Source organism: Amphiprion ocellaris, chromosome 11 (assembly GCF_022539595.1).
Source record: "Amphiprion ocellaris isolate individual 3 ecotype Okinawa chromosome 11, ASM2253959v1, whole genome shotgun sequence".
In the NCBI taxonomy this organism is placed as follows: domain Eukaryota; kingdom Metazoa; phylum Chordata; class Actinopteri; family Pomacentridae; genus Amphiprion; species Amphiprion ocellaris.
The window spans coordinates 34,037,511-34,061,169 of record NC_072776.1 but is presented as its reverse complement, the minus strand read 5'-3'; the positions used below and the strand labels follow the sequence as shown (position 1 = coordinate 34,061,169).

Genomic DNA, 23,659 nt, shown 5'->3' with positions numbered 1-23,659 from the left:
AGGAGCTCTGCAGACCCTCTGGACTCTCTGTTGGTGTAGAAACAGCCGTCGGATGCCGGGCGGTCCTGGGAACGCCGTTAGACGACTTCATTAAGCATTAAAATGTGCTGCTTTGTGTGCAGTTTAAGGTTAATTGTACCCAAACAGCCCCGAATGCAGCGCAGGAGTGGAGCAGCTCTGCAGCAGAGCCCAGTTAATCTGGTATTATCCAGCACAGCGGCCATCTTTGTTGTGGTCAGGAGCTGCAATCGGCTGAAAACCTCAAGGATCAGCTGATCTGCTGCTCAGAGAAGCTTCACAGCTGGATCTCTGACCTGTTGACTAATGATGAAGGGACAAAATGACAACAATGAGATATGAAATGACTAAAATCCAACACAAAGTTTAGCAAATATGACACAAAATGACCAAAATAGAAGAAAAACAAACATGAGATCCAAATTTACCACAAAAACAAAAAAAATCAACAATATGAGATGGAAAATGAGCAAAATCGGTCAAAAATGAGTATCAAAAGACAGACTGGAAACAAAGAGATGAAAAATTATGAAAATCAGACATGAAATGTCCCAAAAGGAAGAATAAAAAACCCCATAAAAAGACTCAAAATGAATGATAGACACAAAAACTAAAAGAATGATTAGAAATAAATGCAAAACAATGGAAACATCACAAATAACCACAGACGCAAAATAAACAAGACATGAAATGAGGCAAAACAACCACAAAGAGATAAAATGGCAACAAAGAGCTGCAGAAATGATTAAAATCAGACACAAAATATGCCAAATATGACACAAAATGACAAAAATGGAACAAACGCAACCATAACAAGATCCAAAATGATGCCGTATGAGACCCAAAATGACCAAATGGGACAAAAAATGACCACGAAGAGAGAAAATGGAAACAAATATATGCTTGAAACTTCCCAAAAGGAGCAAAAACAAGTATAAAAAGACACAAAATTAACAATGAGACACAAAACAACCAAAAAACTGACGTCGTATAGTTTTAAATGAGGCTTTTCAACACTTTATCCTCCACTGACCAATGAGTAAAGCATGTTGGTTTAACGTTGACCAGTTTTTCTTCCACATTCTGTCATTTACATCAAGCTTATTCACCTCCTTCCAGTCAGTATTTAGTAGAAGAACCTTTAAACTCAGTTCCATCATGGATCCTGTTGATCTCCATCAGTCTGAACATCTGGATTCTACAGTTTTACCTCATTCTTTTTTATGAACTGTTAAACTCTGTCAGGTTCCTCAAGGATCCTGAGTGAACAGAACTTTGGATTGAGGTCTGGACTCTGACTCGGCCTCCAGAACTTCCACCTTGGTGTCTTTAAACCATTTCTGAGATCATGATGCTGCCACCACCATGCTTCACATCATGATGCTGCCACCACCATGCTTCACGTCATGATGCTGCCACCACCATGCTTCACGTCCTGATGCTGCCACCACCATGCTTCACATCATGATGCTGCCACCACCGTGCTTCACATCATGATGCTGCCACCACCATGCTTCACATCATGATGCTGCCACCACCGTGCTTCACATCATGATGCTGCCACCACCATGCTTCACATCATGATGCTGCCACCACCATGCTTCACATCATGATGCTGCCACCACTATGCTTCATATCATGATGCTGCCACCACCGTGCTTCACATCATGATGCTGCCACCACTATGCTTCATATCATGATGCTGCCACCACCGTGCTTCACATCATGATGCTGCCACCACTATGCTTCACGTCATGATGCTGCCACCACCATGCTTCACGTCATGATGCTGCCACCACCGTGCTTCTCAATGGTGATGGTGTGTTTGTGATGACGTTCAGTGTTTGGTGTCTGACAAACAAAACCTATCTAGTTTGATTTACAAAAAACTTGAAAATATGACACAAAATGTTATAAATGTGACTAAAATGAAACAAAAATAGCCCCAAAGAGACAAAATGTCTCCAACTCATTTAGCTTTTCCTGTGAGTCGACTCCAAACTGACTGATGTTTAACTTGTTAGTGAGGCTCCGTCATTCAGGTGGAAAGTAAAGAAAGTTGAAGTGTATTATGATAATGTCTTACATTGTGTCCTACTTACAGTATGAGTAATTCCATCTGGAGTATGGGAGGAATTTTCTGTGTTTACGATGTAGAAAGGCCTGACGAGATCCTGGCTGACACAGCTGAGCTAATAAAGGGTCTCCTGATTTCTTAGAAAAGTCATCGCCGGCAGCCAAACGTTGTCCTTTTGCCTCCTGCTGAGCCCGTCCATCCGACCCGACCTCCTCTGGAAGGTTAGAAAGGCTGCAGGAGTCACGTGATGCCGTTAAATAACCACAACTCTGTCAGACGATGCTGCACAGCTTCATGGTTTATAGTTAGGACCTGCAGCAGGAGGTGAAACGATCATTAATCCCTGATTCACTGACAGGTGAACACACTGCTGAAGGTTTTAACAGAAAGTGAATAAAATACCAGAAACTGACCAATATTTTAATATAAACAGTCATGTAGAGTTCCTGCATTTATTTGGTCTGTAGTGTCCAGGTTGATTTATTGGTCAATATCTCATAACAATCTAATTGTGTTACTTTGTCAAGGAGGAAATATGAGACATAAAATGACCAAAAACAGAAAAACTTTCTACAAAGAGATGCAAAAACAATTACAATGTGTTATCAAATGATCAATCTTAGACAAAAACTACCAAAAAGAGATGCAAAATGACCACGAAGAGACATACAATCAGCAATATTTATACAAAATGGGTCAAAAAAGAGACAAAATGGGAGCAGAGACACAAAACAATTAAAATGTGATATAAAATTACCAAAATGACACAAAAGCAACTATAAAAAGATGTAAAATTACTAAAATCAGTCACAAAATGAGCAAAATGGTACAAAAACAACCATTAGGAGATGCAAAATGATCACAAAGAGACACGAAATTACGTATATGAGACACAAATTGACCAAAACTGGACAAAAATAATTTACATTAAAGACAGAATGGCCACAAAGAGATGCAAAATGACTGAAATCTGACACAAAATGTCGCAAATATGAGACAAAACGAGCAAAATAGAACAAACACAACCATAAAAAAGATACAAAGAGATCGAAAATTGGCATTATGAGACAAAACATGACTAAAAACACAAAGAATAGATTATATAAGGGATGGAAAACAGTCAAGATGTGACATAAAATGACGAAACTGGTGCAAAAACAACCATAAAGAGGTCCAAAATTAACAATATGAGACACAAAATGATGCGTGGATAAATGATGAAGAGACAAAATGACTACAATAAGATGTGAAATGACTAAAATCAGACACAAAATGTCCCAAATGGATCAAAAACAATCATTAAGAAATGCAAAATGACCAAAAGGGGCCAAAAAATAACCACAAAGAGGCAAAATGGCTACAAATGTCATAAATGTGGCACGAAACAAGCAAAATAAAACAAAAACAATATGAAACGATGCAAAATGACCACAAAGAGACACAAAATTAGCAATATGAGACACAAAATGACCAAAATGGGACAAAAATATAACAACAAAGAGATGCAAAGTGATGAAAAGATGACGTGAAACGTCCTAAAAGGAACAAAAACAATCATTAAAAGCCAAAAAATTAACAATATGAGACACAAAATGACCAAAAAAATCACCTCATGTAGTTTTAAATGAGGATGTTAAACACTTGATCCTCCACTGACCAATGAATGAAGCATGTTGGTTTAATATTTAGCAGTTTTTCAGTCATTTAATGTTCATAAGCAGCTAAAGATTGCAGTTACTCCTGCTGACCATTTATATTCAGAATTTATAAAACAAGAACAGAAGGTGCAGAAGGCATTTAGTTCACAGCAAACTAAATCTTTGACCAGTTTCCATTAAGTCTGTTGTTAAAGCAGCATTAATAGTTAGACGGAGCTGCACACTGAGTTTAACCAGAAAACGTTTGTTTGTTTGTTTGGTCATTAAAGCAGCTCAGATTATCTGCTGCTGCTGCTGCAGAAACCAGGTCAAATAAATCAGTTTTAATGACATTAACGTCCACGAATCGCTGCCACGGCACACGACACAGCTGCTCTGTAGAAAACACAAAGGTTTAACTGTTATCAGCAATTTACTGGTGTTTTGTTATTTATAAGAGAAATAAAGTTTTATGGAGCTGAAATCCAGCTAATTTGATTATTGTGTATGAATTATGTGTAAATTAAGAATCATCAGCTGATCATCTGTGGGACTAAATGTGACATGAAGCATGGTGGTGGCAGCATCATGATGTGAAGCATGGTGGTGGCAGCATCATGACAAGAAGCATGGTGGTGGCAGCATCATGATGTGAAGCATGGTGGTGGCAGCATCATGATGTGAAGCATGGTGGTGGCAGCATCATGATGTGAAGCATGGTGGTGGCAGCATCATGATGTGAAGCACGGTGGTGGCAGCATCATGATGTGAAGTACGGTGGTGGCAGCATCATGATGTGAAGCACGGTGGTGGCAGCATCATGATGTGAAGCACGGTGGTGGCAGCATCATGACGTGAAGCACGGTGGTGGCAGCATCATGACGTGAAGCACGGTGGTGGCAGCATCATGACGTGAAGCACGGTGGTGGCAGCATCATGATGTGAAGCACGGTGGTGGCAGCATCATGATGTGAAGCATGGTGGGTGGCAGCATCATAATGTGAAGCATGGTGTGGTGGCAGCATCATGATGTGAAGCATGGTGGTGGCAGCATCATGACGTGAAGCACGGTGGTGGCAGCATCATAATGTGAAGCATGGTGGTGGCAGCATCATGACGTGAAGCACGGTGGTGGCAGCATCATGACGTGAAGCACGGTGGTGGCAGCATCATTACGTGAAGCACGGTGGTGGCAGCATCATGACGTGAAGCACGATGGTGGCAGCATCATGACGTGAAGCACGGTGGTGGCAGCATCATGACGTGAAGCACGGTGGTGGCAGCATCATGACGTGAAGCACGGTGGTGGCAGCATCATGACGTGAAGCACGGTGGTGGCAGCATCATGACGTGAAGCACGGTGGTGGCAGCATCATTACGTGAAGCACGGTGGTGGCAGCATCATGATGTGAAGCACGATGGTGGCAGCATCATGACGTGAAGCACGGTGGTGGCAGCATCATGACGTGAAGCACGGTGGTGGCAGCATCATGATGTGAAGCACGGTGGTGGCAGCATCATGACGTGAAGCACGGTGGTGGCAGCATCATGATGTGAAGCATGATGGTGGCAGCATCATGACGTGAAGCACGGTGGTGGCAGCATCATTACGTGAAGCATGGTGGTGGCAGCATCATGATGTGAAGCACGGTGGTGGCAGCATCATGACGTGAAGCACGGTGGTGGCAGCATCATGATGTGAAGCACGGTGGTGGCAGCATCATGACGTGAAGCACGGTGGTGGCAGCATCATTACGTGAAGCATGGTGGTGGCAGCATCATGATGTGAAGCACGGTGGTGGCAGCATCATGACGTGAAGCACGGTGGTGGCAGCATCATGACGTGAAGCACGGTGGTGGCAGCATCATGATGTGAAGCACGGTGGTGGCAGCATCATGACATGAATTTAAATCATTATTTACACATTTTTTCTGTTATTTTCAGTGTTTTTACAGTTTCCGAACTTGAATGAGTTTTTATTTTGGACGTGAGAAAAAAAGCCTCAAGAACTAAATAATATATTCAAAACAAAATAAAACAAAAAAACCCTTCACACTTTTCCACTATTTTTGTAAATATTTTCCGTCAATTTTCACCATTTTATTATTATTATTATTGTTATTATTTTTATTATTATTATTTGTTTCTCCAGTGTGTATCTTCCTGTCAGAGCTCGGTGTCTCTATCAGATGCTGGTTCTGTTATGTAAGGCATGTTGAAGGCGTGTTGTTATAGTCTGGTGACGTGTCTCCGTCCGATTGGCCGCTGCGTGAGGGAAGCCCGCCCCCCATCAGTAAACATGCAGAGAGCTGAGGAGACACGCAGCAGCGGCGATGCGTGCTTCCCCTGCATTAGTGTCCGTGTTGGCGTGCTTCCATGTGTGGGGGAGGTCCGTGTTCATCGCGTGTTCATTTACTGCAGCGTTCAGGGTGAAGGAGTTGAAACGTTCTATATTTACTCTGAGCACGATCATTAACACACAAACACACATCCTGCATGCAGCATCCTGCATTCAGCGTGCATTACTGCTGCTGCTGCATCTACAACTGAAATATAAACTGGAAAAAAATAAATCTGACCACAAGAAAATGTACGATAAATAACTCTGCAATAGTTCAACAGTCAAATGTAGTGAAAATAGCAGCAAATATCTGTAACATTGAGATATATTTCATGATTTAAATCCAGTAAAACTGGAAAAAATCTCTAAAGTAATACTTTAAACTATTATTTACTGTTTTTAGGTCTCTAATAAATGTTATTTTTCTCCCAGATAACAGCAAACTTCTGTTAAACAATTATATATTTGCTGATTTAAATACAGTAAAACAGGGAAAAATATCTAAAGTAACACTTCATACTATTATTTACCATTTTTAACCCTCCTGTTGTCTTCATTTATGGGCACCAAAAATATTGTTTCCTTTTTTGAAAAAAATCCAAAAATTCAGCCAAAAAATTCCCCAAATTTCAGAAAATTTGCAAAACCTTCAGGAAGAAAATTCCAATAATTCCTTACAAGTTTCCCTTAAAAGTTTTTTTTAAACCCAAATTTGGCAAGAAAATTCTTGTAAATATTTTTCAAAAGATGAGTAAAAATCTTCCAAAAAAATTCCTAAAAATATCTAAAGTGATTCCATATATATCAGTAAAACTTCTAATATTTTTAACATTTCTTTTTTTCCACCAAAAGATTTTCAAAGATTTCCCAAAAATGCTGAAAATGTGGACATCAGAAGTTTCACTGTGAAAATATATTTTTTCCCACATTTTCAAGCTTTAAAATGGTCAATTTAACCTGCAGGGCGACACGAGGGTTAAGTCTCTAATAAATGTTATTTTTCTCCCAAATAACAGCAAATTTCTGTTAAATAATCATATATTTGCTGATTTAAATACGGTAAAATGGGAAATCTGTAAAATTTATTTTAAATCTTTAATAAATGCGATTTTTCTTTCAAATACCAGTAAATATATGTGAAAAAAATCTATATTTGCTGATTTAAATGCAGCGTCACTGGCAAAATCAGTAAAATAACAGTTTAAACTCTTATTTACCATTTTAAAATCTCAAATAAACCAGATTTTTCTCTCAAATCACAGCAAATATCCATGAAAAAATTACAGATTTGCTTATTTAAATACAGTAAAACTGGAAAAATTTGTAAAATAAATTTTAACTCCTTAATAATAACAATCTTTCTCTCAAATAACAGAAAATTTCAGTTAAAATCGATATATTTGCTGATTTTAATATAGTAAAACAGAAAATGTATGAAATCAGTTTAAACTACTATGTACTGTTTTTAAATCCTCAATAAACCTGATTTTTCTCTGAAAAATGAGCAAATGTCTGTGAAAAAAGATTTACATTTAATAATTTTCTCTAATTTAACAAAACTGAAAATGATTACTTACAATTATAATCTGAATAATTATTAATATTAGAAAACATATCTACAGTTTTATTGTAATATAATATAAATAATGAATAACATCATTATTTACATTTAAAGATATTTGTGTTATTTGAAGGAAAATGTAGAGCTAGGGCTAACAATGGTGAATAATTTTCTAATAATAATAATAGTTATTATTATTATTATTTTTCTTGATTTGTTAATTTACAGATATCCATTTTAAAAATAGATTATAATAATTTAATTAATTCATATGTTTTTACTTTCATGGAAAATTTATTTAAATTTTTAAAAGAATTTTCTGTTATTTTACAGATTTTTCCAGTTATGCTAAAGTACAAAAAATTTATTAAATCTACAGAAAACATTTTAATTTACATCTTGTCTTTTAAAAAATAAAAAAATGTATATAATGTCCACATCCTCAATCTGTATTTTTAAAAATGATAATTTATTCTTTTACAAGCTGACACTGAAAAAAATAACTGTTTTACTGTTTTTAGATCATCTAAATGTTCATTATTTTACAGATATACATAAAAATATCTATATTAAATTAGTGTTTTTTTAAAACATATTTTTCTGTCTTCCTGACTGACAGATTCTTCTTGTATTTTTACAGATTTCTTGTGTTCTTTGGTTTAATGTATAAATAGTTATTTCAGCTCCACTAACGTTGTAAAGCCTCCACCAGAGGACGTATCGTTGGAGGTCCAACAGCAGCTCTGTGGTTTAAATAACGTTTCATCCCAAACATCCAGTTCAGTCTGGAAACTCTGGAGGACGTCCAGGACGTCGTGTAGCATCTGAACATCCGTTAATCCTGTAGAGGACCAATGTTTGATAAATATGGAGATAATCTGCTGCTCTGGTGGTGATGAGATCTAATGGAGGATACAGTCAGTCAACACAGTGAAACATCTGGAGAAGAAACATGGAGATAGTTATGTCCAAAATTACTCAATAATCGTCCAAAAATGATTTAAACTTGTTCAGAATGATCAAAAAGATCATTGGAGACAATTCAAAATTAGTCAAAAATGACTTAAATTTATCAAAAATGACTCTAAAATCGTCAAAAATCAGATACAAAATTATTAAAAAGAATCTTCAAAATTTGTTAAAATTTGTTCAAAATGACTCAAAAATTGTGCAAAGGGATCATGAGAGTAAATTGAAAGTTACTGGATGAATAAATAAATGCAGCTCGGCTCAGAAACAGTGAACAGAGGAGCAGGTTGTTGGAGATCCATCCAGCATGGAGAACCATCTTCTAGTAGTTGGAGATCCATTCAGCATGGAGAAACATCTTCTAGTTGTTGGAGATCCATTCAGCATGGAGAAACATCTTCTAGTAGTTGGAGATCCATTCAGCATGGTGGAACATCTTCTAGTAGTTGGAGATCCATTCAGCATGGTGAAACATCTTCTAGTTGTTGGAGATCCATTCAGCATGGAGAAGCATCTTCTAGTAGTTGGAGATCCATTCAGCATGGTGGAACATCTTCTAGTAGTTGGAGATCCATTCAGCATGGTGAAACATCTTCTAGTAGTTGGAGGTCCATTCAGCATGGTGAAACATCTTCTAGTAGTTGGAGATCCATTCAGCATGGAGAAACATCTTCTAGTAGTTGGAGATCCATCCAGCATGGTGGAACATCTTTCTACTGATGATGAGCAGAATAGCGAGGAAGAGTCTGGAAGCATGGCAATAGAAAAATATCTACAGTAAGATGAGATAAAATGAGCACAAAGAGACACAAAATGACCAAAATGAAACACAAAACAACAAAAATTAGACAAAAAACAAGCCACAGAATGATAAATACGAGACAAAAAGGCACTGACAGTGAGAAAAACCAGACACAAAATGACCACATGATGACAAAACTGCCAGAAAATGACACAAAACAAGAAAAACGTGACAAAAACATAATAAACCACATAAAACAACACCAACACAAGACAGAAAATTACAAAAAAAATAAACAAATCAAGAAAACTGAGAAAAAGAAAAGAGTTTCGAGTCACTTTGGACAAACGTTGAGTTATTATGGAAACATTTCAAGTTATTTTGGTCAAGTTTCAAGTTGTTTTAGACCATTTTATTATCATTTATTCTAACTTTGTATCACTTTTTATGTTAATTGCATCATTTTTGAGAAATCCCAAGTTATTTTGGGCAAAGTTTGAGTCATTTTGGACATTTTTTTTTGTCATTTTGGACACTTTTACATTCAAGTTTTGAGTTGTTTGAGACCATTTTTCAAATCATTTTGCGTAACTTTGGTCATCTTTTACGTTTCTTGCATCTTTTTTTTGGCAAATTCCAAGTTATCAGGGACAACTTTTTAGTCAGTTTGAATGAATTTGAAGACATTCTGGACACGTTTTAAGTTATGTTGGACAAATTTTAATCCCCATTTTATCATTTTTGACCAAGTATGAGTAATTCTGGACAATATTTTTGTCATTTTGGACACTTTTTCAGTCAAATGTTTGAATAGTTTGAGACCATTTTAAATGCTGTTTTGTACAACTTTGGTCATTTTTTCTTGCATAATTTTTGACAAATTCCAAGTTATTTTAAGACAAGTTTCTGTCACTTTGGACAGTTTTTGACTCACTTTGATCAATCATTCTGGACATGTTTCGAGTTATGTTGAACACCTTTTAGAATCATTTTGAACAGGTTTTTAGTTCATTTGGACACTTGTTCAGTCCTTTTTCTCAACATATAATCATTTTCAGCCTCTGGTTAATGCTGGAGCTTCTCCCAAAGCAGAGAAAGGAGCAGAGGTTCTCCTCAGAGGAACGCCTCTGGCTGGATTAAAGGACGTCAAGCAGAAGGACGTAGATTCTTCATTCTGTCCACGAGTCCAGTGAAGCCTGAGAAGCAGATCTGCTGTTTGCTGACTCTAGACGTGTCAAAAATAACTGAAAAGTGACCAAAAAAGACAAAAAAAAATTTCAAAATGTGTCTGAAAAGACAAAAACTTTTCAAAATGACTCAAGAAGCATCAAAAATAAATGAAAAGTGATCAAAAGTGTTTACAAAAACACTAAAAAAAAAAGTTAAAAACAAAATGAGTCATAAAAGGTGAAAACTTGTCCAAAATAAATCAAAACTTGACCCAGGAAGTGACTTTTCTCAGTTTTTCATTGTAGAAAGACAAAGTTTGGTTTATTCTTTTCAACCAAATTTGGACATTTGAGTCCAAATTTAGACACAAATGATAAAAAAATGTGTCCCAAAATAACTTGAAATTTGTCCAAAGTGACTCAAGTAGTGTCAAAATAACTGAAAAGTCACCAAAAGTGTTCAGAAAGACCAAAAAAAATAAATAAATCAAAATGTGTCATAAAAGATGAAAACTTGTCCAAAATATATCAAAACTTGACCCAGGAAGTGACTTTTCTTGATTTTTCTCTCTAGAAAGACAAAGTTTGGTTCAGTAATTTTAAGTTTGAGTAATTTTTGACTCATGAAGTGACCAAATTTAGACACAAATGACAAAAAATATCTTGAAAATAACTTGAAATTTGCCCAAATTGACTCAAGAAGCATGAAAAATAATTGAAAAGTGACCAAAAGTGTTAAAAAGACAAAAAATTTTTTAAAAACTTCACAAAATGTATCAGAAAAGACAAAAATTTGTCCAAAATAGCTCAAAACTTGACCCAAGAATGGACTTTTCTCAGTTTTTCACTGCAGAAAGACAGTTTGTTTCAGTAATTTTAAGTTTGTTATTTTTGACCAAATTTAGACACAAATGTTAAAAAATCTGTCCCACTTGAAACTTCTTCTTGAACTGACCTTCCTGATGATTCACATTTTAACACTTTTGAAGTAAAAACTAGTCGTTTATTTTCTGATTTGACGACTTTTGTTGACATTTTTCTCGGCTGAAACGCGGCGATAAACTGACAGCGTTGTCACGGTTACGTCTGTGATGCGGGGTGATGAGGCGCGGTGATGTCATGAGAAAGCCGCAGCGTGTTAATCTGTGACCTCATCAGGAGCGGCGCCCGGCGACCCGTGATGACCCCTGACCTCCGGGGCTGAGGCGGGCCCTGATTGGCCGGCGGGGTTCTGGGTCAGGATCTTTGTTTGGGGGTTGAGGGAGAAACTGGGAGCATCTGGTGGAACCTTCACACGACACGAGGCGACCATCAGACACCCGACCTGATTATCAGACAAACATCTCTGAACAACAAACACATTCTCCTGTTTCTGCACGTCATCGTCTCGTCCTTTGTTTCCGTTTCTACCAACAACTGTCACATCACAGCAACAATACTGACAGAAAAGACCATTAATTAACAGAAAAGGTTAGGTTTTACTGCTGATTCTTTCTATTATTCTGTCAGTTATCTGTTGTTTTTCCAAGTTTTTCGAATGATAAACTTGGAACAAAAAAATCAACTACAAACAGATGGAATGGCAGCAGAGAGATGAAAAATGACTAAAATCAGACACTGAATGTCCCAAATGTGATAGAAAATGATTAAAATGGAGCAAAAACAACCATAAAGAGATGCAAAGTGACCACAAAGTCACTCAAAATGGATAATATAAGACACTAAAAGCCAAAAAACAACCACAAGTAGATAAAAGTTTAGGACTGTTAGGACTGTCTGCAACCAGTCCTAACAGGTCTAAACCAGTCCAAAAAAAGGATTCAGAACCAGTCCAACATCCAATCTGAAACCAGTCCAGAAGCTCTTCTAGAAAACCACAGAGCATGATACTGCCACCTCCATGCTTGATGGTAGATTTGCTGTTCTTTGGGTTAAATACAGACCTGCTCAAAACAGTCTGAAACCAGTCCTAAAAAGATCTAAAACCAGGACCAAAATCTAACCTAAACCAGTCCAAAAACATGTTCAGAACCAGTCAGAATACAGTCTGTAACCAGCCCAAACCAGTGCTAAAGCAGTCTAAAACCAGTACAAGATCAGGACCAAAACCAAACCTAAACTACTCCTAGTAAAATCCAAGACCCTCTGAAACCAGTCCTCATCCAGGACCAGATCCAGACTAAAATAAATCCTAAACCAACTTTAAATCACATCCAAAACCAGGGGAACCAAGACTGGAACCAAACATAAACCAGTCCCAAGAAAGTCCAGAACCAGTCCAACATCCAGTCTGAAACCAGTCCAGAAGAACTTCTAGAAAGAACCAGAGCATGATACTGCCACCTAAGACAGTCTGAATCCAGTCCTGAACCAGTCCTAAAAAGGTCTAAAACTAGTACAGAATTGGGACCAAAGCTAACCTACTCCTTAAAAAAGTCAAAGACCGTCCTAAGACAGTCTAAATCCAGGCCTGAACCAGTCCTAAAAAGGTCTCGAACAGGACTAAAATGCTTGATGGTAGGTTTGGTGATCTTGGGGTTAAAGGACCTTCTCTCCTCCAAACCCCAAAGTGGATCTACTGGGTTCTATTTAAACTGGATCAGAGGAGTCAGCAGCTGTAGTCGACTGGAATCACTCTGGAGAAATTAAGAGGTCATGAAACTAAGAAAATTTAATTATTGTAACTTTCTACATCAACAGAACTGATGATTGAAGGTCTTGTTTTTATATTTATGACCCAGTAGATGTTTCCATATTTCCAGAAGACCTTGAATAAATCTATGGAAAAACGTTTGTGTCTGAAGCTGCTCTGAAAGGTCTTCCAGTGACTTCCTGCTTGTTGGAGTCGATGGTTTCTGGAGTCTGAACCAGAATAAAGGTGTTTCTATGGTGATCTAATGGGGTCAGATGGTAGAACTTCTTCAGATTTCAGGCTGTGAATGTTTGATGATCTGGAGCGGCTTCAGTTGAACCTTAATCTGAAACTCTTCTAACTTCCTGTTTCCTCCTCAGTCGCCCTGAACAGTCGGAACGGAGCGACGGCAGCCGGAGATGAGAAGTCAGGAGGAACCGATGGAAGGATCCCAGAGGGAGAACTTCTGCTGCAGGTTGGTTCCTTTAGCTGTAGACTCTTTACCAGCTTCACCTGTCCTCAGGTTTCCAATCAGCCAATCAGGGGGCAGCAGCTAAGTACATTTAAACATGTAGACGAGGTCCAGATGAGCTATTGAGGCTCAAGTTGTTGGTAGTTTTATATTTTTTAGTTGTAGCTTTGCGCGTTTTTGTGTTGACTTCATCTTTTGATGATAATTTAGCATCTTTTTGTGTTAATTTTGCATTTTTTGGGGCCATATTTTGAAGCTACATGTGGTGATTTTGTAACTTTTAGTTGTTGTTTTGCATCTTTTTATGGTGGTTTTGTGTCTTTTAGTAGCTATTTTATATGTTTTTGTGGTGATTTTGCATTTGTTTATGGTCATTTTGCATTGTTTTGCGTTGATTTTCTGTCTTTTCACACTAGTTTTATATATTTTTGTTTTGATTTTCCATCTATTTGTAGTTATTTTGTGCTTTTGGGGTGATTATGCATATTATTTTATTGATTATACATCTTGTAGTGCTTTAGCACCTTTTTGTGGAGGTTTTGCGTCTTTCAGTGGTTATTTGTGTGGTTATTGTGTTAATATTGCATGTTGGGGGGTATTTTGAAGGTATTTGTAGGGATTTTGCATCATTTTGTTATGATTTTTGCATCTTTTTTGTTGTTTTACGTCTTTTAGTGGTAATTTTGCAACTTTTCATAGCAGTTTTATATCTTTTTCTTTTGATTTTGCATCTATTTGTTGTTATTTTGTGCTTTTGGGGTGATTATACATCTTCTTTTATTGATTATGCGTCTTCTTGTTAGTGCTTTCGCATCTTTATGTGAAGTTTTGCATCTCTTAGTGACTCTTTCATGTTATTGTATTGATGTTGCATCGTTTTCAGTCAGTTTTACATGTTTGGGATAGATGTTTTGAAGCCATTTGAGGTGATTTTGCATCTTTTTTCGTGATAATTTATGTTTTCTATGGTGATTTTGCATCTTTTTATTTTAGCTTTGCATCTTTTCAGGGTGATTTTGCATTTTTTTTGTGTAGATTTTGCAACTTTTAGTCGTGATCCTGCGTCTTTTCAAGATCACTTGAAAATATTTTGCATCTTTTTTCTTGATTTTGAATCCTTTTGTGACTATTTTGAATCCTTTTATAGTACTTTTACATCTTTTCATGGTGATTTTTCATCTTTTTGTGTTGATTTTGAGTCTTGTCATGGTGGTTTTATATCTTTTTGTTTTGATTTAGCATCTTTTTGTGGCGGTTATGTATCTTTTAGTGGCTATTTCACGTGTTTTTGTGTTGACTTTGCATCTGTTTATGGTTATTTTACATCGTTTTGTGTTCATTTTGCATTTTTGGGGAGTATTTTGAAGCTATTTGTAGTGATTTTGCACATTTTTGTGGTGATTTTGCAACATTTTGTTGTAGTTTTGCATCTTTTCATGGTGATTTTGCATCTGCTTGTAGTGATTTATATGGTGATCTCTTTTTGTAGGGATTTTGCATCTTTTTGTTGCAGTTTTGCATCTTTTATAGTGATTTAGCATCTTGTACTGATTTTGCTTCTAATTGTAGTGTTTTTGCATCTTTTCTTGGTGATTTTCAACTACTTACAGTGGTTTTACATTGTTTTGTGTTGATTTTGTTTTTTCATGGTGGTTTTGTGTGTTTTTGTTTTCATTTTGCATCTATTTATAGTTATTTTTCATCTTTCATCTGTTAATTTTGCATGTTTTTGTTGCTATTTTGTCTCTTTGTGGTCATTTTGCATCTTTTCTGGTTGTTTTTGTTCCATTTTGGTCATTTTGTGTCTGATTTTTTTCATTTTGCATGTCTTTGTTGTTTTTTCGGTGATTTTTGTGCCCAGTGTTGGTCATTTTGTGAGTCTTGTCATTTTACGTCTTTATGGGTGTTGTTGTCACACTTTGTCTGTTTTGTGTCTCATACTGTTAATTTTGCATGTTTTTGTTGCTGTTTTGTCTCTTTGTGGTTGATTTTGGTCCCATTTTGTTCATTTTGTGTTGCTATGTGGTGGTTTTTTTTGTCTCTTTATGATAGTTTTTGTCCCAGTTTATTAAATTTCTGTCATATTTGGGACATTTTGTGTCTGATTTGAATCATTTTTTAAATCTCTTTGTGGTTGCTTTTGTTCCATTTTGGTCCTTTTGTGTCACATTTGACACATTTTGCATCTGATTTTAATCATTTTTGTTGTCATTTTGCATGTCTTTATGATTGTTTTTGTTCAAATGTGGCTCTTTTGTGTCTCTTACTGTTAATTTTGCATGTTTTTATTGCTATTTTGTCTCTTTGTGGTTGATTTTGGTCCCATTTTGGTCATTTTGTTTCTCGTATAGTTAATTTTGTGTCTCTGTGGTCATTTTGCATCTTTTTATGGCTGTTTTTGTCCCAATTTAGTCGTTTTCGCTCACATTTGGGACATTTTGTGTCTAATTTTAGTAATTTTTCATCTCTTTTTTGCCATTTTTTTGCCATTTTGTCTCTTTGTGGTTGATTTTGATCCCATTTTGGTTGTTTTGTGTCACATTAGTCACATTTTGTGTCTGATTTTAGTCATTTTGAATCTCTTTGTTGCCATTTAGTCTCTTTTTGGTTATTTTTATGCCCAATGTTGGTCATTTAGTGTGTGTTTGTTATCGTTTTGCGTCTCTTTATGGTTGTTTTTGTCCCACTTTGGCTGTTTCATTGGATGGCTGTGTGTCTTTCTCTGTTTTTGGTCCCATTTTGTTCATTTATTTTTATGTTTTGACCAAAGTGCAGCTGCAGTTACAGCTTTATTGACATGTTGTCAGCTGGTTTCTCCTGATAAAAGTCACACCACGGATTGAAAAGAGACGTTTTTCTGTTTTTGATCAGCAGACGTGTTTTCAGGAGAAAAAGTGTCTCCTTCTTGGTTGTGGTTTTGTGGCCTCTGAGTCGGCTGCCAGATCTTTTTGGATCCACTGCAGTCATTGATTTTCCAGTCCAGTTCCCTCCAATGCTCACCAAACTGGAATTCTAGAGAGGAAACAGGCTGCCGACTTCACCGGGAACCAAGGTTTAGTCCTAAACAGCAGCTGCTTCAGTCTGTTAGTGGACAGAAGGAAAAGATGTTTGAACATATCAGTAATTCAGACTCAGAAAATGGACGAAACGTGGCAGAATTTACAGACTTTTCGTAATAATACATAAAATATGAAAATAAATGGATATATTAAGATGCAAAATGTCCAGACCCTGGATATAAATGCACAAAAATGTCCCTGAATGTAAATTTACAAAATTAATACAAAAAAACACATTAAATGTAAAGAGCGTGTTTGTGATGATTTTATGCGTTTTTGTAATGATTCTGCAGCTTCATAGTGGTTTTGTGTCAGTTTGTGGTGATTTTGCATCTTTATGTGATTATTTTGCATGTCTTTGTGGTTATTTTACATCTTTTTGTGGTGATTTTGCATCTTTTTGTGGAAATTTTGTGCTTTTTTTGTGATTATTTTTGCATCACTGTGATGATTTACCATCTTTTTGTTGTTGTTTTTGCATGTTTTTGTGTGAATTTTACATCTTTTGGTGGAGATTTCATATTGGTTTGTGGTGATTTTGTGTTTATTAAAATCTTTTTGTGTTTATTTTGTATGTTTTCTGGCTGATTTTGTGTCTGATCATTTCGCGTATTTTTGTGATGATGTTGAGTCTTTTTATGGTTATTTTGCATCTTTTCGTGATGATTTTACATCTTTTTGTTATTTTGCATCTTTTCATGATGACTTTTCACCTTTTTTGGAGTGATTTTGCACCTTCAGGTTGAAACCCCGACCTCTTGCTATGATGACTCAGATTTTGTGCGTCTGTTTGTGTTTCCGTGGAGGAAGTGTGTCCGATAATCGTGCTGAGTCACGGGTTATAATGACGTCTTGGTGGCTGCTGTACTTTCTGGATATTGTTGTGTTTGTTGGCTGAAATGTTCTCGTATGGGAGGAAGCTCATGTGGTTCGTTGAGGCGGAAACGTTGGACCAGCTGTTCCCTCAGAACAAAAACAAAGAGCTTGCTCCATTTCACTAAACTCCTCTGTTTCCTCCTTTCCTTCCTGTGATTCCTGTTTTAATCAGTCATTCTACTGTTTATACCTGCTCTAACATCACACTAACCCTTAAAACTGAAGAACAGCACTATTTCTTTTATTTATGAACAGAATTTGGAATATTTTCTCTCAAAACCTTCCAAAATTAATTAAAATGTCCAAATTTTTTTGCAAAATTGCTTAAAAACTGTTTAAATGTGATTCAAAACTCATCAAAATGTGTCCAAAATGAGACACAACTTTTATAAATTTCATCAAAACTTGTCCAATAGTGCACAAATGTATCCAAATTTACTAAAACTAGTCCAAAATGACTAAAAACTCTCCCAAGATAATTAAAAAATGAAAATAAAATGACTCCTAATTTGTCCAAAAATGAATCAAAGAATTGTCAAAAAGGACTGAAAGCTCGTCCAAAGTTAAGCAATGAGTGAAGATCATCAGATGTTTTGTCTTTGTTGTGATTAGGAATATTTTTGTGGTCATTTTAGGTCTTTTTGTGGTGATTTGAGATGTTTTTGTGGTGGTTTTAGATCCTTTTGTAGTCATTTTGTGGTGATTTTTGGTGATTTTGTGGTAATTTTAGGTGTTTTTGTGGTGATGTTGCCTTTTTCTTTGGTTGTGTCACATCTTTTTATGGTAATATTGCGTCTTCATGACAATTTAACCTCTTTTTATGTTTATTTTGTATGTTTTGTGGTTATTTTAGGTCTTTTTGGGGTGACTTTGCAGCTCTATAAGGATTTGGCATTTTTTTAGTCGTGATTCAAACCATTTTGTGTTTGTTTTATTTTACGTTAGCTTTGTAATGTTAGTTTTCTTGCCTCATTATCTCCAGTTCTGTGCTGATTCTAACTGACTGTTCTTCTTCCTCCTCAGGCTCTCAACGGGTTTGTTCTGGTCATCACCGCCAGTGGAACCATCTTCTACTCGTCCCACACCATCCAGGACTACCTGGGCTTCCACCAGGTAACGTTTCCTTCAGAAAGTTCATCTTTACAGTGAAGTCTTTCCTCCTCCAGGGTTATTAATGACTCAAAACTGGTCAAAAATGGCTCAAAGCTGGTGTAAGATTAATTAAAACTTGCCAAAAATGACTCCAGTTTGGTCTAAAATTAATCAAAGCTTGTCCAAAATGACTCAAAATTTGTCCAGAATCACAAAGTCCTGTTTTCACACTGTCAGACAGAGAGAGTCTCCTTCCTGAAGGGGGCGGGGCCTTTAGCAGCTCATCTGTATAATCCTCTATTTCTTGTGTTTCTGTTGTTCCTTCAGACCGATGTGATGCACCAGAGCGTCTATGAACTGGTCCATACTGAGGACCAGCAGGAGCTCCGGAATAACCTCCACTGGGCCCTAAACCCTCCAGCTGCCCCGGCCGCCGTTACCCAGGATTCACCACAAGGTAGCGCTACGTCTGGACATTTAACTGGGACATATCCAACACAGAGAACTGCAAATACCAAAGGAACCGTCTATTGTGTCGTACAAGAACCAAAACTGTCCAACAAGAACAAACTGTACAATTTAGTGTCCATTTTCCAAGATGGCCGCCATTTCCTGTTTATTTTCACACCAACATTTTTATGAAATTTCAGATCTTTTTGGGATCATTTTAGGTCTTTTTGTTGTGATTTTAGGTCTTTTTGTGGTCATTTTAGGTCTTTTTGTTGTGATTTTTAGGCCTTTTTGTGATCATTTTAAGTCTTTTTGTGGTCATTTTAGGTCTTTTTGTGATCATTTTAGGTCTTCTTGTGATCATTTTAGGTCTTTTTGTGGTCATTTTTGGTCTTTTTGTTGTGATTTTAGGTCTTTTTGTGATCATTTTAGGTCTTTTTGTGGTCATTTTTAGTCTTTTTGTTGTGATTTTAGGTCTTTTTGTGATCATTTTAGGTCTTTTTGTGGTCATTTTAGGTCTTCTTGTGATCATTTTAGATTTTTGGTTGTGATTTTAAGTCTTTTTGTGGTCATTTTCGATCTTCTGGTGGTCATTTTGGTCTTTTATTGGGATTTTACTGTATTTAAAAGGCTCATAGATGTTTTCTGTTGCCAGAATCTAATTGTAAGGTGTCAAAAAAGGATGAAACCATGTTAATATCTTGAAATTTGGAGGTAAAACAGGGAAAAAATCCCAAACTCCAACACTAATCTGCGTTTCTAGTGTTTTTCTATAAATGACCTTTCTATAATTAACGCACACATCAGATTTGATGATAATTTAAATGAGTTTTGGAGGTGAAACATCCCATATTTGTGGTGAGTTGAAGCTCCTTCTGGTGTTCCTGCAGACACATTATTATTATGGGATGGTTCAGTCCTCTGGTCAGGGCCCTAAGCTGATCACATGACCTGCTAATCTGCAGCGTGGCTTACGAGGTGAAGTGGTCCTGGATCTGTATTTAAGATGCTTAAATGTGTTTTTAAGAGCTGCAGCCGTGACCCAAAGACCCCCAAAAACCACCACAGACCACCACAGACCCCCAAAGACCCCCAAAGACCACCAGAGATCACCAGAGACCCCCAAAGACCACCAGAGACCCCCAAAGACCACCAGAGATCACCAGAGACCCCCAAAGACCACCAGAGACCACCACAGACCCCCAACGACCACCAAAGACCCCCAGAGACCACCAGAGACCACCGGGGGCAACGAAAAATCACATTATTATTTTAAATAGTGAGGAGACGGCATCTAAGTGCAGCAAAAAGGAATGTTTTTAGTCATAAATGTTCCCAGAGATGAACAAAACAGATTCATTAGACATGTTTCCTGTCAGCAGGGGGCGCTACAGTGCAGATGACTGGAATTAACAGAGTAGAAGAACAAACCAGCTGTTTACCTTCATACTTCGGGGAAAAAAAATAGAAAATGAAATCAATTCCAGTTTATGTTCAGGAATTGATTTCAATCAGAAAAGTTGTAAAGGTGTTTTTCTTCTAAATGTTCCTGATGAGGGATCAATAAAGTTTATATTATTAGAAATGTTCATATTTTCACTACACTGGAAAATTTGGCAGCAAAGTGCCCAAAAAGTACATTAAAAAAACAGCTAAAAATAATCATTTTAGCTGATTTAAATGAAGTAAAACTGTTTAATTGTACAGTTGAAATAATTAATTACAATTTGTGAAAATACAATTTTTAAAATTATTTACACGTTAAAAAATCGTTGACATGTAAGCACTTTTTTCTCTGTGATTTTACAATTTATTATGTGTAATTTAATAAAGCGGTAGAACTCAGTAAAATAATACTTAAAAGACATTTTAAAATTTGCATGTTTTTTTCTTTAAAATATCCACATATGTCTGAAAAATAATAAACTAAAACTGTTTAATTTTATAGTGAAAAGAACTAATTACAATTTGTGAAAATATTCATTTTTTTATTATTTACATTATTATATTTTTATTTATATATTTTACATAATTGATTATTTACATTTTTGCACATATATTAAATTTAAATATTTTAATTTTTTTGTGATTTTAGTATTTAATATGTGTAATTTAATAAAGAGGTAGAAATCAGTAAAATAAAAGTTCCAAAAAGAGTGGAATTCTGTACCAATAAAATAAATAAATAAAAAAAAAATGCAGAAAGTGTCAAAATATCAATCAATATCTGGGAAAAAAAATACATTTTTAGCTGATTTAAATAAAGGAAAACTGTTTACAGTGAAAATATTTAAAAACAATTTGTGAAAATACAGATTTTATAAAAATTATTTACATTATATTTTTATTTCTATATATTAAATTACTGAGGGCTGCACAGTGGCGTAGTGGTTAGCACTTTCGCCTTGCAGCTAGAAGATCCCTGGTTCGTGTCCCGGCTTTCCCGGGATCTTTCTGCATGGAGTTTGCATGTTCTCCCTGTGCATGCGTGGGTTTTCTCCGGGTACTCCGGCTTCCTCCCACAGTCCAAAAATATGCTGAGGTTAATTGATTATTCTAAATTGCCCGTAGGTGTGAATGTGAGAGTGATTGTTTGTCTCTGTATGTAGCCCTGTGACAGACTGGTGACCTGTCTAGGGTGTCCCCTGCCTTCGCCCGAGTCAGCTGGGATAGACTCCAGCCCCCCATGACCCTAGTGAGGATTAAGCGGTGTATAGATAATGGATGGATGGATGGATATTAAATTACTGATTATTTACATTTAATTTTTACTTTTTTTTTTAATTGTTGACATGTAAATGCTTTTTTTCTGTGATATTTCTTTCCATATATCTATTTATTATGTGTAGTTTAATAAAGCAGAAACGGTTTGTTGTCAGTCGAGCAGCTTCAGGTGAAAACTTTTAACTCATTGTTTGTTGTTGTTGTTGTTGTTTACTTCCTGTTTAGACATGGAGCCTGACAGCAGCTCCTCTCTGGTCACCTACAGTCCAGAGCAGCTTCCTCCAGAAAACTCCTCCTTCCTGGAGAGGAGCTTCGTCTGTCGCTTCCGCTGCCTGCTGGACAACTCCTCCGGCTTCCTGGTAGGTCACACGACTCACCTGTTGGTCACATGACTCACCTGTTGGTCACATGACTCACCTGTAGGTCACACGACTCACCTGTAGGTCACAGGACTCACCTGTAGGTCACAGGACTCACCTGTAGGTCACATGACTCACCTGTAGGTCACATGACTCACCTGTTGGTCACATGACTCACCTGTAGGTCACAGGACTCACCTGTAGGTCACATGACTCACCTGTTGGTCACATGACTCACCTGTAGGTCACAGGACTCACCTGTAGGTCACAGGACTCACCTGTTGGTCACAGGACTCACCTGTTGGTCACATGACTCACCTGTAGGTCACATGACTCACCTGTAGGTCACAGGACTCACCTGTAGTTTTAATAAATACGTTGTTTAAACTAGTGTTTTTGAGTTCTATTAATTCATCATTATCATAAACATAAATTTTTAATCTGGCAGTTTTAATAAATTAAGCTGCTCTGGTTTTATCAAATATTATCTTGCAGACCTGGATTTATTTAAATATGGTAAAAAAAAAAAAAAAAAAAAAACACAACACAGAACACACAGAAATACTGAAAAAATTCTGACAATGTGCCCGTAAAAGTCCAAAATGTTGTATTTTATTTAAAAATTCAGTGGAAATGATGGGGGGAAAAAAACAGATAAATCAGATTTTTCTTGGAGTTTTCTGACATTTTTGTCCTTTAAGGTTCCTACTGATGTTTACCGTTATTGTCACCATTTTTATAGTCTTTGAACGTTGAATTCTTCCAGTTTTCAACATATTTTTGGCTCAATTGCTGCCAGATTTTTTTTTTTACAGAATTGTTTTGTTTTTTTTACAGTGCACCTAACTGAATCCATGGTGGATTCCTCATAACTTTAAATTGTTTAAATGACTCAGAAATTGTTTTTAAAAAATGACAAAATCTATCCAAAATGACATAAAAACTCTGAAAAAATGACAAAAACTGCTCCTAAAAAGATCAAAATCTGACTCAAAAATGGTTAAAAATTTGTCAAAATGACAGAAATCCATCCTAAATATTGTTGAAACATGTCCTAAATAACTAAAGAAGCATCTAAAAGGCAAAAATCTGTCAAAAACTACTGAAAATTATTAAAGAAGGACAAAAGCCTGTTCAAAATGACCCAAAAAGAACTGGTCCTAAAAAGAACAAAACTTGACTCAAAAACTGTTCAAAATGGATTAAAATAACAGAAATCTTCCCTAAATATTTTGAAACTTGTCTAAATGACAAAAATCTGCCAAAAAAATCACTCAAAAATTGTTCAGAACTACAAAAACTGGTCCTAAATAACCCAAAGCCAGACTCAAAAAAATTTCAAAACAACAGAAACCTGTCCAAAATATTTAGAAACTTGTCTAAAATAACTGAAGATGTGTCTAAAATGACAAAAATCTGTCAAAAATTACTCAAAAAGTCTCCAAATTGACGAAAACTGCTCCTAAAAAGATCAAAAACT

At 36.3% G+C, this 23,659-nt stretch overlaps 1 protein-coding gene across 1 annotated transcript in view; it reads left to right on the top strand.

The window, feature by feature from the left end:
* The window catches only part of LOC111579981 (aryl hydrocarbon receptor-like), a 45,926-nt gene that overhangs the window by 10,060 nt on the left and 12,207 nt on the right, over window positions 1-23,659 (top strand). Inside the window, exons 3-6 of the mRNA XM_055015550.1 lie at window positions 13,528-13,622; window positions 18,578-18,667; window positions 18,974-19,103; window positions 22,046-22,179. Coding sequence (XP_054871525.1) covers window positions 13,528-13,622; window positions 18,578-18,667; window positions 18,974-19,103; window positions 22,046-22,179 — 449 coding nt within the window. The remainder of the gene's footprint in view (window positions 1-13,527; window positions 13,623-18,577; window positions 18,668-18,973; window positions 19,104-22,045; window positions 22,180-23,659) is intronic.